Source organism: Drosophila gunungcola (assembly GCF_025200985.1).
Source record: "Drosophila gunungcola strain Sukarami chromosome 3L unlocalized genomic scaffold, Dgunungcola_SK_2 000014F, whole genome shotgun sequence".
Taxonomy (NCBI): domain Eukaryota; kingdom Metazoa; phylum Arthropoda; class Insecta; order Diptera; family Drosophilidae; genus Drosophila; species Drosophila gunungcola.
In genome coordinates, this window is record NW_026453182.1 from 1520777 (window position 1) to 1538821 (window position 18045).

The 18045-nt window shown below is 41.8% G+C and overlaps 5 protein-coding genes across 6 annotated transcripts; 3 read left to right on the forward strand and 2 right to left on the reverse strand.

Annotated features, from left to right (window-relative positions):
• Positions 1-239: 239 nt before the first annotated feature.
• LOC128260177 (uncharacterized) lies at positions 240-1974 on the reverse strand. The gene is made up of 3 exons (XM_052992978.1): positions 1358-1974; positions 602-1293; positions 240-531 (listed from the first exon to the last, which is right to left on the reverse strand). Exons 1-3 carry the CDS (start codon positions 1845-1847, stop codon positions 415-417), a joined length of 1299 nt encoding a protein of 432 aa, XP_052848938.1. The 5' UTR covers positions 1848-1974; the 3' UTR covers positions 240-414.
• A 381-nt stretch (positions 1975-2355) lies between these two features.
• On the forward strand, positions 2356-6014 carry LOC128260175 (serine/threonine-protein kinase tricornered). Its single transcript, XM_052992976.1, has 5 exons — positions 2356-3018; positions 3824-4033; positions 4095-4201; positions 4265-4749; positions 4806-6014. The coding sequence occupies exons 1-5, from the start codon at positions 2536-2538 to the stop codon at positions 4898-4900; spliced, it is 1380 nt and encodes a 459-aa protein (XP_052848936.1). The 5' UTR covers positions 2356-2535; the 3' UTR covers positions 4901-6014.
• Positions 6015-8345: 2331 nt separating this feature from the next.
• LOC128260171 (deformed epidermal autoregulatory factor 1) lies at positions 8346-12298 on the reverse strand. Of its 2 annotated transcripts, none has more exons than XM_052992972.1 (4): positions 11816-12298; positions 10534-11308; positions 9019-9650; positions 8346-8790 (listed from the first exon to the last, which is right to left on the reverse strand). In XM_052992972.1, exons 1-4 carry the CDS (start codon positions 11945-11947, stop codon positions 8620-8622), a joined length of 1710 nt encoding a protein of 569 aa, XP_052848932.1. In that variant the 5' UTR covers positions 11948-12298; the 3' UTR covers positions 8346-8619. The 2 variants fall into 2 exon arrangements, with proteins under 2 accessions (XP_052848932.1, XP_052848930.1); XM_052992970.1 differs by having other exon boundaries at positions 10525-11308.
• Positions 12299-12902: 604 nt separating this feature from the next.
• Positions 12903-14660, forward strand: LOC128260182 (acidic fibroblast growth factor intracellular-binding protein). The gene is made up of 9 exons (XM_052992984.1): positions 12903-12964; positions 13027-13105; positions 13173-13491; positions 13553-13660; positions 13726-13858; positions 13909-14009; positions 14066-14134; positions 14189-14374; positions 14436-14660. Exons 1-9 carry the CDS (start codon positions 12962-12964, stop codon positions 14512-14514), a joined length of 1077 nt encoding a protein of 358 aa, XP_052848944.1. The 5' UTR covers positions 12903-12961; the 3' UTR covers positions 14515-14660.
• A 359-nt stretch (positions 14661-15019) lies between these two features.
• LOC128260180 (protein cycle) lies at positions 15020-17898 on the forward strand. Its single transcript, XM_052992981.1, has 5 exons — positions 15020-15208; positions 15444-15518; positions 15989-16443; positions 16510-16939; positions 17469-17898. Exons 1-5 carry the CDS (start codon positions 15189-15191, stop codon positions 17728-17730), a joined length of 1242 nt encoding a protein of 413 aa, XP_052848941.1. The 5' UTR covers positions 15020-15188; the 3' UTR covers positions 17731-17898.
• Positions 17899-18045: the final 147 nt, after the last annotated feature.

Genomic DNA, 18045 nt, shown 5'->3' on the forward strand with positions numbered 1-18045 from the left:
ACAGCGCGCGAGTGAAGTCGCCGGGTCAATCGAAGTTAAAAAGGTAAACAAGTTCAAGTGATTCTTGTTTATAAGTTTTAAAACTTTTTAAGATAACGTAGATAGGTTTTTAAGTTATTCATAGTTTCCTTCAACAAAGAACGAAAATCATTTAATTTTTTTAAACGATTCAAAGTTTCTTGCGAATAACTTTAATATACATTTACCTACTTTCAGACAGAATAGTACACATAGTTAAATAAGGATAAAGTACTTTTTAATATAGTAGTGAAAAAGTTGAATACATCGTTGTGCAATAACAAAAAATATACCACTTAAAGTGATAAGATCACGAATAAAGCTGCATATAAAGAAGTATTAATTTGGGTTTTTGGTAATGATTAGAGAAAAAATTCGTTGCTGGACGAAAAGGCCTCATACAGCTTGGCGATCGAATTCCGGTTCGTCGGCATAAAAGTGCTCGCTGCTGGTCATTCCCTCGCTGCACTCAAAGTTCAAACAGAGCATTTTCAGTGGAAAATCATGCGGCAGCTGAAAAAGAATGCCCGAAATGTCGCATTAAATAAAGGACTTTTGCGTATACTATCAGTAGATTACTCACCCGCTCCATGATGTCATGCCTGATGTCAGTGGCCGCGGCAAACAGCTCTAAAGGTTGCTGAACTGCACGTCTGGACAAACTGCCCAGAGTCTCCAGGACGAAGGCGTCTGTCATGCCCAGACAATAGCAGATGTTCAGATACCGCAACCGCTCGTTGTTGGTCACAAGCAGGGATAGCTGCGTTTCCCCGATTTCCCGGGCGGCCTGCACTGAAAGGCACTCTAGCCGTCTCAACTCCGACAAATGTCGAACGCAGAGATCGTCCCTCGGTTTGCACACAAGCCACCGAAGCGACTTCAAGACACTGATGTACTGCGCCTGTTCCTCGTCAATCCAGCGCTTGCGGTGCAGGATGAGGTACTCCAGCTGCGTGGAGCAGTGGCTCTTGGCCAGTGCCTTGAAAAAACGCGTCTTCATCTCCTCAGGGCAGTAGATTTGCAGGTAATTGAGGTTCGCAAACTGCGGCAGGACCAACAGATCGGCCTCGCAGTCGTGGAACGTCAGCTTTTCCAGCTTTCGGCAGTTAGTGGCCAGCATCCTGAGGTTGCTGGTGTTTAGAAAGCGTTTAGCATTGCGCAGCTGAAGGCAACGCAGCTGCCGCATGGGTTTCACAATGATGGCGAACTCCGAGGCGGTGACCTCGTCGTACAATCCCAGTTCCAATAGCTCGCTAAATTGGCGCACTTCTTGTACTGTCGAGGGAAGAAAAGGGTATTACTGGTACTATAATAATTGAAAATAAATAGTTTTCCTTACACTCCCGGCGATCGAAGCTTTCAAGGCTAAGGCTGGTGACGAGCGGCAGGTTTACCCTTATTGCCCGGATCAGATCCTTGCTGGTGCTCTTGTAGTTGCGCACATGCACCTTCCTCAGAGATCGCATTCTCAGCAGAAAAGGTTGCGCCCGGGCCACCGTTGCATTGTGAATGGAGATACCCTCCAGTCGAAAGCAATGCCTACTGATAAGCGGGAGCAGTTGCAGTGGATGATCATCGTCGAAGTGGGACTCCAAGGTACGGATGCGACCTCCACAAAGCCACAGAAAGGTGTGCCAATCCTCCAGAGTCCTTAAACTGGTGTCCTTGTCGATGACTTCCTGGAAATGGTGGCGGTGCAGGTGGAGGAAGGCGTCCCGAAAGAGGCGACAGCAGCGTGCCAAGTGCAACTGGTCCTCCAAGTTGAGGAGCTTGAAAATGTACAATAAACTACTGGGATCCAAGTCCAGGATATTGGTAATGCGGGCCATTATTAGCTGATTTTGGTCATTGTCTCGAACTGTCACAGGCAATAAATGACCAAATGGCTAGGGTCAGTTGATTGGATTAATCCTAACATGGAAAATTCACCGCCAAGTCGGTTGGTTCTATTTATTTACTAATTGGGTGGCTGGAAGTGTTGCCAACTTTTAGAGATAAAAAGCTTTTTTTTAGCGAAAGATAGCTGAGAGGAAATCACATGCATTTTCTAAGTTTGTATGGAATCAAGGGGATGTAAAACCTATCTAACACTTTTTTAAAGTTACAAAAGCTTTACATACGACTTCAATAAATTAAAAAGGTGAAAGCGCCAATTTAAGATTTAAAAAAACCTTACTCACGCTCCAGTCAGTTAAAAAAGCTAGCAAGCTAGAATGGTATAAAAGCTTACTTGTCAGCACTAGTATTTGCCCAAAAGCCCCAAAGAACTATAATGTATCGATTACCTATCGATAGCCCCCACCGAAACGCAGCCAACTTTGCTTTGTTGGGGGTGCAAATGCGAATGGCACTTAAAGAAGAAGCAGCAGAGGGAGGAATTTCAACAAATTACCGAGGAAAAAGGCAAGAAACGGTCGAAAAAAAACTCCTCACCACACACACACGGCAAAAATACCGACACAGTAGGGCACACAAATTACACGACCGCGGAAACCAGGTTCGGAAACCCCAGCTTAGATGATGAGCAGCAGAACGCAGGACGCGGACGGTGCCTCGATCAGATTCAGCGACCACACACTGGACAAGGCCACCAAGGCCAAGGTGACGTTGGAAAACTACTACAGCAACCTGGTGACGCAGTATGGAGAACGGAAGCAGCGCCTGGCGAAGCTGGAGGCGCAGCTGAAGGACGAGAGCCTGTCGGAGGCGCAGCGCCAGGAGAAGCGGCTGCAGCATGCCCAAAAGGAGACGGAATATCTCCGGCTCAAACGATTGCGCCTCGGCGTGGAGGACTTCGAAGCGCTGAAAGTCATTGGACGCGGCGCATTTGGCGAGGTTCGTCTTGTTCAGAAAAAGGACACGGGTCATGTGTACGCCATGAAGGTGCTGCGCAAGGCCGACATGCTCGAAAAGGAGCAGGTGGCTCATGTACGCGCCGAGCGGGATGTCCTCGTCGAAGCGGATCACCAGTGGGTGGTCAAGATGTACTACAGTTTCCAGGTGAGTGACGAACGTCAGCTGCAACAACAACGCTGTGTGGGAGAAAGGGGGCGGAGGGCAGCGCGCATAACAAAAGAATTGTGTTAAAATACGGACAAAAAATCAATAAACCAATACAAGTGCAAATGCCAAAAGCGTCTTGCCAATCATATGGTCACGTCTATCTTTCTCTCTCGCTCTCTCTCCCTTTCTGGTCCGTCATTGTTGTTGTTTTTCTCTCTTTTTTTTCCTTCACTCCTTCTCGGTGAAAGTTCTTGCCACAGGCGTACCTGCCCACAGTAAATTTTTGTTTACCTATGAACATGTTACATACATATGGTTAGATAACATAAATCAGAGTTGAACAACAGAAAGGTTTTGAGTTAAGAGTAAAAACTGGTTATGATGAACCATGATCTATTTATATTTTCCGTATTTATACAGGAGATATCTCCGACAGTAAAAAAAACATATATATTCTTAGTCAGCTGCATGTCATGGACATGTCCCTTTATCTGTCCCGTTTCAATGTTTTTTTTTTTGTTTCTCTCTCAGTATAAAATGTATTATTCAATCGATTTTTTTTTCTTATGTGTACACTGTGCATATCGTACAAAACTATATAAAGTTTGAAAAAAGTTTGAATTGAACTAGGACTTAGGGCATGTATAGCTAAAAAATGTTTCCTTCTTGGTTTAAGGATGTCTGCCATTAAAAAAAATTATTTTCTGCAGATTTATGCACGTTTCGTGGTATCCTTAATCATTATTTATTTTAGTTTGAATAAGTAAAAAATCAGAACTAAATAATCTTTTTGACGTCACAGGATCAGGTCAACTTATATTTGATAATGGAGTTTTTGCCTGGCGGTGATATGATGACGCTTTTGATGAAGAAGGATACGCTATCTGAGGAAGGCACACAGTTCTATATCAGTGAGACGGCATTGGCGATCGATTCGATTCACAAACTCGGTTTCATACACAGGGATATCAAACCAGATAACTTGCTGCTGGATGCGCGAGGACATCTCAAGGTGAGCAGGGATTTGTCCAGATCACTCGGATACGATTACTAATAGTACACGAACTTTTCAGCTTTCTGACTTCGGACTTTGCACTGGCCTAAAGAAGTCACATCGAACAGACTTTTATCGGGATTTGTCTCAGGCGAAACCATCGGATTTCATAGGCACTTGTGCCAGGTAAGATAAGAAAGGCTTTCAACACTTTGGGTTTTAAAGTAATCTTGCTTTTGGCTCCTGCAGTCCCATGGATTCGAAGAGGCGTGCCGAGTCATGGAAACGAAACCGACGAGCCCTTGCCTACAGCACGGTGGGAACGCCGGACTATATTGCACCCGAAGTATTCCTGCAGACTGGCTATGGACCCGCCTGCGACTGGTGGTCCCTGGGAGTCATCATGTACGAAATGCTGATGGGGTATCCCCCATTCTGCTCGGACAATCCACAGGACACCTACCGCAAGGTGATGAACTGGCGCGAGACGCTGATATTTCCCCCAGAGATCCCCATCTCGGAGGAGGCCAAGGAGACGATCATCAACTTCTGCTGCGAGGCCGATCGCCGGCTGGGCTCCCAGCGCGGTCTCGAGGATCTGAAGTCAGTGCCGTTCTTCCGGGGTGTGGATTGGGAGCACATACGCGAACGTCCCGCAGCCATACCCGTTGAGGTGCGCTCAATCGACGATACGTCCAACTTCGACGAGTTTCCCGATGTGTCGCTGGAGATACGTAAGCATACTCCTAACCGAACGAGTAGACGGAAAGTAAATGATTTTCCATTGCAGCATCGGCGCCCATACCGCAGGGCGGTGAGATTGCCAAGGACTGGGTCTTTATCAACTACACGTACAAGCGATTCGAGGTGCGAAATTTGGAGTGAAACTCGAGCAGGAGCTGAAGCAGGAATCAGAAACAGATCCGGAGCAGGAGCAGAAGCAGCTTGAAGGTTGCCGCACTTTGCCACCCATTTTATCACCACCACAGCCGTCGTCTCTCTAACACCATCACCACCAAGAGCATACTCCACGCTAAACGAAAACCCCAATTCTCCTTTTTGAATGTCTTACCTACATGTGTATTTAAATACTAGCTAACATTTGTGATTCCAAACAAAAAGAAGAATATGATAACGCGAACAAACGATGTATTGTATGTAAAAAAAAAAAGATTTGCTTAAAGCGTCACCCGCGCCTCGGGTTAGGTTTAAACGCTATACTAATCCTCCCATGTCCTTCCATTGGCTTTGTTCGATCCTAACCTTAACCGTTTAAACGTTGTGTTTGTAAACCAGAATCCCATTAAGGACCCATTTGGCAATTCTTTATATATATATATTGTTTACTTCATTGGGCAGCAGCAAAATACCCATACATTTATTATTTAGTCAATTGAGAAATGTTATAACTTTTAGGCACGTTAATTATACGTTTGTTTTGTATCAATTTATTATGAAACAAAGTCTTAATACATAGTAAAACCTAAAACCACACAAAACGCAATCGCAAATACGCAAAAAACGAATCGAAAATTTATCACACAAATTAGTTACTAATGCCAATAGCAACAAACGAAAATCTAGACAGCAAAATAAACAACAGTAGGTTCAAATATGGGTTTCGTTCTATGTACACCTTCCCCACCCACTCCTACGGATACGAATATATATTTAAAACATTCTACTGTAGCTCTTCCCGCTGGAGTTTTGAGTTCCACGTAATTGTAGTTTGAGCAAAAAGTGAAATATTGAACAAGTTACCGTGTTACCGCTGGCAAGTATAAATATAATTACATAGCAAACACTCTACCCCGAGCAGTTGCAGAACGCAAACTTAAAATAATTGATAATATACCTATAAATAAATTAAACGAGTAAACAAGTTTTAAGAAATTATTTTTGGTAATAGAATACAATAATAGTAAGCATACTGATAATTCGATAATAACGCTACACAGCAACATGAAATGCAATAATAAATGAAACATGTGCATAATAACTAACAACTACATATAAATTATATAAAGTTTTGTTTTATTTGGCATAAATCAAGGTAACCAACGAGGCGAAACCGATTTCATTCTTATATCCCCCAGAGTTTTCAGTTACATAAAAAAAAAGAACAGCTTCATTTTGTATTGACTACGGAGTTGAACAGTTTTTGTCTTCTTGTTATTACTATGTCCAATGCTAATTTTTGGAGCTTTACGGAACTTCTGTTTCAGTGTGCCGAAAATACAAATACAAGTTAATTTTATTGATATAATTCCTTATGGATTTTGCTATCAATCTATGGTTGGGGGTCGGAAGTAATTCCCTTTGTGTTTACTTTTTTTCAATAAGTTTTTATTTATTAAAAAATAATAAAGAACTGTGAAGGCCTTTCAATATATGTATTTAGTATGTGTTGTTTTTAGACACGAAAAAAAAATCCATAATGCTTTTTTTCCTGTTTAAGCCAAAATTCAATTTCGCCCCATCCTTTTTGGTGATACCCACAAATAAACTTTTTGCTCTTTTATTTCGAAAAACGTTACCCATTTTATTTAATGAGCTTACTTTCACGGCAATAATTTTTAATGTCTCCTAAAGTTATATTATTTTTCTTATTTCTGCTACAGAAATCTACTTACCGCTCACCATAAAAAATCACCGAAACCTTACTTAACTTTTCTTCAAAGCCAAGCAACAGTAATTTCAAAGCAATGCGGATGTTATAAGCAATATTTATAGATTTTGCCTTTGATTACGATTCCTTCAAGAAACCTTTAGGTATATCAACACGGCTAAAAACTTTTTGTCAATTATGTCAAATATTAAAACACGTTTTGCATAACTACCAGAAATAGTTCTTTATCGGATAGCTTAAAGCGGGTGATGCCTATTTAAATTTAATACAGAGCTAAGGATTCACTCTTTCTCGGGCAAAAAAGGAGCTAGAGCAGCTCCAAAGATGTCCTTGCCCTTTGTTTAGTTTAAGTCACATACCATGTGTATATCACTTTCAATTTAATCAAATTCCTAAATAAATTTTAAAAAAGTCAAGTTTGGATTGCTTTTAAAATTGGCAGTAGAGTAACAATGTTGATAAATAGCTTTGGTCGTTTGCCTAAATAGGAAAATATTGTATTTAGTACCCAAAATAAATAAATAAACAAGCCTGATGAAACCAGAAAGTAACACGACACAAAGGTAGGCTTTGTACATTTAAATGTATGTATATATTTTTGTTGATCTTTTCATCTGCACTTCTCTCGCTATCTCTCTATCTGCACTTGCGCTCAAGTTTTGATTCGTGTTCTGTTTGAGTGGCTGTTGTTCTGGGTAAGTTTTGTTTTTTTGAGTGTAGCTGAACAGCGTTGTTAGGTTTTAATTGAATGCAACATCCGAAACCATTACAGACATGAAAATAAAGATTTCAAATTGGTTTGCTCAGGCGGGGGCCTCAAAATCGAAAGTAAATTGCTTTGCATCTACGACATGTCGCAAGTCGCCAGTGAAACGTGTGTGTGTGTGTGTGTGTGTGTGTGTGTGTTTCGGCTGTGGTTTTTCTCTGTGTGTACGTGTCGGGTGTGTGCGTGAATCGGAATATATAGCTAGTTGTTTAAAGATATCATTATATATATATAACTACATATATAAATGTATTAGCATATGAAGACTACAGACTATAAGAATTGTTACATCAGCTGGGGGGGCGAAGGCAAAAAACTTTACAAACGGGCGAACGGGGAAAACCCTACGAGACACATTTACACACGGCTAACAAACTGTAAATTGTTGATTTTCGATTTTCATCTATATGTTTACATTTCGGTTCGATTACTGTGCGGGCATATATGTAATTGGAATTCGGATTGCGTTTACTTCGTACTGTGGATGTTTTTGCTTGTTTTTGTTTTGAAATCTTTATTGGATGCTTGTAACGGGCAGTAGTATCCATAAAATTATAAAGGTAAAATGTTAAAAGTTTAACTATGCGCTTAGAGTCTAATGAAAAGTGTATACATAGACGAATATGTATGGTAATTCAGAATTTTTTATCTTCGCTTAGGTTCTTCTAGTTTTTTTCACTGTGGGTGATTGTGTGTTTTTTTTTTTTTTGTATGGGGTGCTGGGGATTTGGATGCTTGGGGTTTCTTGTTAGTTATGCTATGCGCTTTGCAACTATTATTAATTTAATTTAATTTAAATTGAATTACAAGTAATCGGTTTAGTTTTCTGTTATTTTCAAATCGTAGCTTAATTAATTATCTATGCCTTTGCACTTGCTTTGATTTTAGCTTGCTACATTTTTCTCTTTTTTTAATTAATTTTATTTTCGTTTCGCTTGTTTTTGTTTTTTTTTTTTGCCGGCTTGCCCTACGTTCAATAGTAAAATGTATATATATTTATATAGTTATATGTACGTTAAGAATTACATTAATATAGGACATAATTCTAAGAGGATGTAGGCTTGCTAATGGGGATCGAGGGGAGTGGGACTGGGATTGGGAGTGGACAACAGGTGGATGGCCTGGACCGTTCAGAAAGGACTTAAGGGGGAACTTCCTATAATCGTATTAATTAGTAGTAAAATTTGTATGTACAATTCGTTACGTTGCTTAGGACTGATCGTCGATCAACAGCATGACCTGTTGCGTTGTCGTTTGTGGATTCCTTGTGCACTCCACCTGATGAGCATTCCAATCCTTTCGCTGGCAGAACTCTGAACAGTACGGCGTCTTACGGCACAGTGAGCACTCGGCTAATGCTTCGCGGTTACAGTTGGCGCACTATTTGAAAAAAATAAGGATTATTAGTTATTTTAAATTTTAATGGGCGGAAAATAAATGAGCTTGTCTCATAAATTTTTTTTTTTTTTGTGGAGTGGATTTAGATGAAAAATTATATAAGCCATCTTAAGGTTTTTTTTTTTATTAGATATTTCTTTAAATAAACAAACTGTTTAAATTCCTTCCTAATTGGTTATGTTTTGTGGACAGCAATCAATGAACATTTACCTTCTTGGCCGAAATGATCTCATTGCCATGCAGGGATCCGGAAATATTCGGGTCGTCGATGTCCGCGTGAACCTGGACACGCATTGCACTGACCGCCGCATCGCGCTCCTTCTGCAGAACCTCGAGGCGACGCTCGTACGACTGCTTCATGTCGTTGAGCAGGCGCTTAAAGTCACTGGTCGCCTTGACCATGGTGCAGTAGACATGCTCGATGTTCTTCATCGATTGACTGGTGTCCAGGACGGCGATGGAGGAGCCATCGTTGATGTTTACCACAAACGTTTCCCTTTCGTAGGTGTTGCCCATCTGTGACTGGTCGACCAGCTCGGTGGAGGTGTCCAGGCTGTCGTTAAGTGCTGCCCACGGCTCGTCCTTGGACGTGATGTTCTCGTCTGCCAGGAACATGTTGTTCTCGTCCACCACGCTGGCTGTTGCTGCGGCCACAGCGGCGGCGGTCACATCTACACAATTGTTGGCTCCACTCCCGCTTGTGTTGTTGTTATTGGTATTACTGTTGTTGTTGTTACTATGATGGGCATTACGCTTGCGTTTGGGTCCTGGCTCCATATCGAGATCAGTTTGATTCCGCTTCCGCCGCTTGTAGGGCGTGAAGAGTCGGACAGGGCCGGAAGCTAAGCAAAACGAGCGTGTAAGGGGGTTAAACAAATGTTTTACATTCAATTGTGGGGCACATGGAGCTCGGCATAACTGGAGAAAGCATAATCAAGGGCAGTTCAATCTGAATACCGAATGAAAAATACTATATGCACCTCTTTCGATAATAATGATCCGATCAAAGTGATTAAAACAAAAACGAACAACCAAATTAATAACTTTAAAAGACATTTGAGGCTATGTGACTTTTTTTAAATTATTTAAGATATAACAATGTTTTAAGCTATTTTTAATTACCTGTCAAGATGTAAAGTTACTAGTTTTTGCTAACATATCCGTGGGATTACAAATCTTTGAAGTAATGATTTAATGATTTTTTTTTAACAAATATTTACTGCCTTTTAGATGTTGTTGATTTAGTTCTCACTTTTAAGTTTAATTTTGAAATTTCTTTAAAACTGTAAATTTAATTAAAAAAATAAAGTTGTCGTTAACTGAAAATTTAATTTAAAAAATAAAGTTGTCGTTAACTGAAAATTTTGCGATCTTGCATAACATTTTTTTTTAATTAGTGTAAATCATTTTTAGAAGTGCTATTCCAGGTTGGTATTATTTTCCACGTCTATATAACAATAATTCTTTTAATCTAGATTTGATTATCTTGCTTAAAAGTTCATTAAAAAGGGAACTTGCAGAATAATGCCAGAGAATCCTTGCAAGTAGCAAAAAGTTGGTCATAAGTTGAAGTCGGGAAGACGGGCATTGAAGTGTGATCAAATTCTTGTCCCTGGCCCTCGTAATGTGCTCGAGCCCCCTGTACTTGTGGCGCCATGGAGGACCTGGGAACAGGTCCGCCATGTCGCAGTGTGTAATAATTGTTGTTCGTCTCACCTGACTCACCTGCTTCGTCGTCGCAGCAGACCGTGCAGCTGCAGTTGGTCGCGTGCGGCGTGAGCGTGCCCTCGTCGATGAGGGACTGCAGCGACTTGCCGCCGTACTTGATGGAGCGCTTCCAATCCTTACTGGAGCCCCGGCCGCACACGTGCTCAAATTCACTGGGGGTGTGCCACTTGTCCTTGTACTTGACGCAGCGCCCGCGGCCGCCGGAGCCCAGTTTGCTGCGATACAGCTCGGCGCAGGTGGTTTTGCAGCGGATCTGGAAGACCTCCATGTGCTGGGTGGACGGATTCTCCGACCAGCCCGAGGAGCCACCGCCCGTCCCGCCACCGCCGCCGCCAACGCCACTCGCTCCGCCGGCGGCGTGCTCCAAGGTGGCCAGGCTGTCGTGGCTATTATTGCTCCCGGAGCCATCGTGGTTCAGTCCAATCGTATTGGTGGCGGTCGTGTTGGTGCCCGCACTGTTGGCGCCGCCACCACCGCCGCCCGGTTGCGTCTGCTGCTGCTGGATGACGATCGTCTTGAGGTCGTTGCCCATGCTGACCGTGCTGCCGGACAGGTAGCCATTGTTGTCGACGCACAGCATCGGCTTGAAGTGGGGCAGCTGGTCGGGCGTGATCACATTGAAGGTGGTGCCGGTTATCATCGATCCGATGGGCAGGGATACGGGTACCGAAACCACTCCGCCTCCGCCCGCTCCGCTCGTTCCGCCACTGGCGCCGCCGCTGCCGCTGTTGTCGTTGGAGGAGGATGTGACCATGCGAACCTTGGAGTCCAACTGCATTACCATAGCGCACATATTCCCACGTTCGTCACATGTATGTGGGTGAGTGTCCAGCGGCCAATTGGTGGCGTTAGCGATTTAATTTGTGGCGATTTGAACAGGAATCAGAGAGGAAAATTCGAATGTAAGTAAACAACACAGCATGGGAAAAATGAAAATCGGTATACACAACATTTGTGCGCCACAAATGCGGTGGGTGGAGGAGGTGGAAGGAGGCGGAGGAGGCAGGGGGATGACTGTGGCCCAGTGGGTCGCATGGAGCGCTCGTAGGGCGCAAGTTGCGCCACCCCCATGCCACCCAGCCGCCCAACCACCCACCACCCACTTTCCACAACTGCGCAGAGCGAAGCGGAGCGGTTTGTCGAGCCAGATTCGGTTTCGGATTCACATACAGAACCTGAACCTGAACAGTTGAACAGTCTGGAACCAAAGCCAAAAGCAATCCAAACCACCCCGCCAAAGCCAGCGCCAAAAAGCACCTCGTTTGTTGCTCCTTTTTACCTGATGGTGATGATGATGATGGTGATGGCCCGGGCTTTCTAATATCACCTCTTCTTTCACAACATCATCGGCCAGCGCGGCCAGGTCTTTCCTGTTCAGGTGCAGCTCGGTGGAGGAGTCGACCTGTTCCATATTATTGTTATGCCAGTTCACTTTCACTTATTCTTCGGGCCAATATTGTTAATGCGGTTGAATTGTTCATCGAATTGCAACAATTGCAATTGGATACGATATATATTCGACGTCCGACGACGGACAGTCGGTCGGTCGGTCGGTCTGTTGTTGTTGCTGCTGCCGCCGCGATCCGCGTTTTTCCCGCGCTCACCACTCACATGCGAATTGCGCGTTGGTCGCGTTCTCGTTGCATTGCCCTATTTACAGCTTTTGGTTCTTTGCAATTTACATTTTTTAAGCTTAAACTTTACTAAAATTCGTCTCTAAAAGTTGATATCCTCCTCTTCTTCCTCATGATAACTAGAGTTGTCATGCGCGATGCAGCTATCGCTTGCTATCGGCGGTATCGATAGCAGCGTTTCCTGCTTATTAGCTTTGTCCCACCACTGGATTTCGTAATTCGAAAGTTTAACTGATATTTGTGCTACAGGTTATAACATATTTCAATAAAATACGGGGAAATGGAATAAGATAATTTAATTTATCAAAAATTGTTTTTATTCAGTTTGAGTCTATCCTAACGCTTCGTGATAATAGCTTTGTCACATTACATTATTTTATTATTCATAAGCTTAACTTTCATTTTTCTACAATCTACACTTGTTTTTAAAGATATGAAAATGAAATGAGATTTAGGAATTAAAACTATATGGCTCATTACAAATTATTTTCAGTTTATAATCATCTTTCAGTTTTGTCCCAGATTGAAATATTAAAGTTAAATTTATATATCGTGAAAATCCAATCTTGAATATTGCATATACGATTTGAACTAACTAGGAATACGTTTTTTTCTTCGAATCAATAGAAAAAATAATATTTATTGATTAATTGCTTCGTCTAAAAATTAAAAATATAAAATAAGAGATATATTAAAAAAAAATTGTTGGTTTATTTTTTACCGATATGCCATCTCTAGCATCGATACACCATTGAACTGCATTTCCAGCAAACGGTCACTTTACAAATAAAATGGTAACTGCAACGATTTGTTGTTTTCATGCACACATCCTCTGATAAAAACTTCTCATGTTTAGGCCGATGTGGACGTCTTCATAAGTAACTATACCCTTGTGGATCCAGAGATTTACCAGCTATGGATCGAGGGGTTTTCTTGTAAGTTCAGAGCTCCTGGCTCCCAACTGGTTGCCCATAAAGTAAATCCATCGTTTTGCCTTTCCAGCCAGCGAGGCAGTATCCTATTTGAAACAGAAAGGATTTGGCCACTCCATGGGCGCTCCCAGCGATCTGATTGCCTCCGATGTCCTGGACCACTACCGCACCTATTCCCTGATTGAGCTCTATCTCAACGCACCCACCAAGCTTATGGAGCAATCCTGTTTCCAGTTGGAACCGCACATGCGTGACCTAATCACCGAGAAGTATTACTCCATCGATGATGTGGTGGCCCGTGAGATTCTCGGCAAAAAGCTGACGTCCCGCTACCGCAAGGATCTGGATGAGGTGTCCGAGAAAACGTGCGTCAAGCTAAAGTCGGTTCGGTGGGTAAAGTGGCCATTGTGTATAGACAGAAGATCTAAGTTATTTGTCATTCATCAACAGACGGCAGTTTGACAACGTGAAGCGAATATTTAAGGCCGTGGAGGAAATGCCGGGCACGCTGACCAACAACATAAAGCAGCATTTCTTCATATCAACCGATCTTGCCAAGTGAGAAACACATTTCACGCTACTTAGTTTCGTTAGCTAAGCTATCGACTTCTTAAATGTTACAGAAAGTATGCCTGCATCGTTTTCCTGGCCTGCCTGCGTTTTGAAACCACCAAAAAGAAGCTGCAATACCTGAGTTTCAGTGATTTGTTGACCTGCTCCCATGCCATAATGATCTACTGGACCTACACTTATCAGGCATTACTTATTTCTTCCTATTTTTTGTGGAACTAATTGATTGATTGCAGCACACTGGCCCGGAATACTATGATACCGAAATGGATAAAGAGTTTCTTCTGGACTTGCGGGAATTGCGTTGTCTTCTGGATAAGGAAAAGGAAATTAAGCAGTATGAAAGAATCTTAGTCCCAAAAGGCTTTAATATAGTGTTTGATTTGTATTTAGCCTCGTCTGCATGCGCCTTAAACCTGTTCTTTTAGAGCGTGCTTTTCACGAGTTGGATGGCAACTTTCGGTAAGGTCTCAGAAGTGATTATCCATTCCATTGTGTAATTCTGTTTGTTTTTAGCTCGTACTGGCGCGCCTTAATCACAATTGCCTGCAATTTGCACCGCAATCGGGAGCTGCGTGACCTGTTCGTCGATCTCTGTGAGAAACTGATTGATCCTTGGCGTCAAAATGGTTGGAATCGTGAGCAAGTAAACAAGTTCCTGGCCTCCATTACGCAGAGCGTCTTGGATCTTGAAATATCTAGGTGAGATCTTGTCAACAAGAGTTAATGAATTTAATGATAAATGATATAATATCCTTTGCAGGGATCAGGAGACTCGGTGTCTTTGGGATCGCTACATGCAGGTCATTACGCTTTGCCTGGATAAAATGTATCACATTTAAGCTGTGGTTGAGTTAAGGAGAAACTGCAATAGTTTTGTGTACTTAGTAGTTATGTTTTGTTTGTTTGAATTTGTCTTAACTTATACATGTACGTCATATATATACGAAAAGATTTAAAAAGCACCTAACACCTGTGTTTTTTAGAAGTGCTCTTTGAAAATATAAGAAATGGAAAATATAAGTAAATCATTGTTTCTTAAATTTTAAATGTGACAATACCGTTGTAAATGCGCGCCTAATATTGTCATCATAAACAGGTATATTTTAATAATAACGGGAGGAAAACCAACTTAGGCTTGTCATAGCTTATATACCCTGGCAGATTTTATTTCAATACAGAATAAATTGTATCTAATCAGATATATATTTACTTTAAATGGAATATTTCTTTCCTTAAGTTACAAATATCTGACCATTATAACAAAACTGTGCGAGTTTTTATTAATAGTATATTTCGAGAATACTTCTGAAAGCTTGATGGTATATTTTCCAGCCGCGTTCACACTAGAGCTTTCAAGCTGAAGATGCAGGAAAAGCTTGCAATAAATATTAATCGTCGGCCTGCACACACTTTCGTTATAAATGTTATTATTGGACGTTAATGTTAGTAAACAAACTGAAGAGTCTTCATCAGAAGAACTTAATTTGCCATAAAGAAGCGCTATTGATTAGCAATGGAAGGTCAAGAGTTTAGGTAAGTTCCATTGAAAAGTGCATTGCAAATTACACACATTATATAAAAAAAGCGAGAGTGTGCGTTAAGCACCCACACACACACACAAATTGCCCAGGTAAGTTTGTATGTCTGTGTTAAGGGAAGAGGAAGCAACAGTTGACGCTCTTTACAAGGGAAATCCACCCACAAAAACACGGAATAACGGAAAATAACGGGGTTGATTTTAATCCATTCATGTATTTTTCACTTTCAGCGAAAATCTGGAGGAGATCGAAGATGAGACTTTCGACGGGGAGAAGTCCGCGAGAACCTCAGATGAAAATCGCAAGTACGTAACTAATTCACAGTCTACATAGTTTGTTTCCAAATCAAGTTTGTTTTAGTCTTATCCTCCATTAATGTATTGAGATTTTTAAACAAAGAACCGTTACAAAAAGTAAACTTTTTTTTTGTCCGCAGAAAGAAAATTATATTTCAGAATTTGATCCCAGCTTCAATATGAAAACAGTAAAAAAGTAGCATATTTGATTTTAAAATATAAAACTAGTTTTCATTTATTTAAAAAGTACCTGTAAAATCATAAAAAAAACCAACAAAGCAAGTTAAATGTAACATTTAATCGGTTTATTATTATACGATGCCAATACTGTTCATACATAGATATAGAGGAAAATAAAAATTAAGATTTGTTTTTAACTAAATATTAACACAGATTTTATCTAACGTAGTTTTATTAAAAAATCAATATAGCTCTGTGAAACCCAATTAAGTCCAGCATTATCAATGTTTCCCTTTTAGACAGAACCACAGTGAAATAGAGAAGCGACGGCGGGATAAGATGAACACGTACATCAACGAACTCTCCTCCATGATCCCCATGTGCTTTGCGATGCAGCGTAAACTGGACAAGCTGACGGTGCTCCGGATGGCAGTACAGCATCTACGGGGCATCCGTGGCAGCGGCAGCTTGCATCCCTTCAACGGATCCGACTACAGACCGAGCTTTCTCTCGGACCAGGAGCTCAAGATGATCATCCTGCAGGCTTCGGAGGGTTTCCTGTTCGTGGTGGGTTGTGACCGGGGACGCATCCTGTACGTCTCCGACTCGGTTTCCAGTGTTCTAAACAGCACATCGGCGGATCTGCTGGGTCAGAGCTGGTTCGACGTCCTGCACCCTAAGGATATTGGCAAGGTCAAGGAGCAACTGTCGTCGCTGGAGCAATGTCCCAGGGAAAGGCTCATCGATGCTAAAAGTAAGTTACCAACAAGACTAAGTTTTTATACGATACTTAAATATCATTGTTTTGCACTCCAAATAGCCATGTTGCCCGTAAAGACCGACGTTCCGCAGAGCTTGTGCCGCCTGTGTCCCGGTGCCCGACGTTCCTTCTTCTGCCGCATGAAGCTACGCGCCGCGAACAACAACCAGATCAAGGAGGAGTCAGACACATCTTCTAGCTCCCGTAGCTCTACGAAACGCAAGTCCAGGCTGAGTACGGGCCACAAGTACCGGGTCATCCAGTGCACGGGCTACCTCAAATCGTGGACACCCATCAAGGACGAAGATCAGGACGGAGACAGCGACGAGCAGACAACGAACCTCTCTTGCTTGGTAGCAATAGGTCGTATTCCGCCCAACGTCCGCAACTCCACCTTACCCGCCTCGCTGGACAATCACCCCAACATTCGCCACTTGCTCTTCATCTCGCGGCACTCCGGCGAGGGAAAATTCCTTTTCATCGACCAGCGGTAGGTCAAATTGATTGGTGGATTAAAGATAAAAAGATAGATAAAAATAAGAGCTTTCAAAAATGCTTAATTAATGATGATTAAGACCCCAGTAAGACCCTTTAAAACCTATGAAAAACTCAGCTTATCTTACTCGTTGAGTAAAATTAGTAATCGTTAAAAATTATGTAGCAGGTAGAAGAAATCGATTCCGAACCTATAAAGTATAAATATTATCCGAGTTTATCTAGCCATGTCCGTCTGTCTGTCCGTATGAACGTCTTTAAAAGCTAGAGATTTCTAGTTATGCCCTCTATATGTCAATATCTGCAATATCTATCATACAAACTTTTTGTAGGTATATTTATTATATTGAAATTGGTAAGCTGAGAAACGGGTATCTAATAGCACTGATTTATAACTTAATTTAGTTTAATATTTTGTCCGTTTTTATGTGAATATAACAATATTTGGACCCACTTTACCGATAGTTATGCTTGAAATTTCTGAAAAATCAATCCCTGTTAACGTTTTGATTTCCTCACTGCAGTGCCACCCTGGTGATCGGCTTCCTGCCTCAGGAGATACTAGGCACAAGCTTCTACGAGTACTTTCACAACGAAGACATCGCCGCCTTGATGGAGTCCCACAAGATGGTGATGCAGATGCCGGAAAAGGTCACCACACAGGTCTACCGCTTCCGGTGCAAGGACAACAGCTATATTCAGCTGCAGAGCGAGTGGCGGGCCTTTAAAAATCCGTGGACGAGCGAGATTGACTACATAATTGCTAAGAACTCGGTCTTCCTTTAATAATTACCAGAATCCAACATTTCGATACAGTTCCAAAGATAATCCATCGTATCGTGTTGCTGGCGCCGGCGATTGAAATTTCATATCCGATGTACAAACACTACTTGTTGGATAAGCTCATCATTTTTCTACCACATGAATTAAATTAATGTAAAAATTAAAAAAAAATTGCTTAGATAAGAATGTTTCGAATAATCTTAATTTTAACTAATCTCGATTTCTACATTGCTCTCTGGAAAAGAGAGGTCGCAGTAAATTAAAAACAACAAATAGTTCTTGGCCAAGCACGTTTTGGACGTGATCGTTGCTCGAATT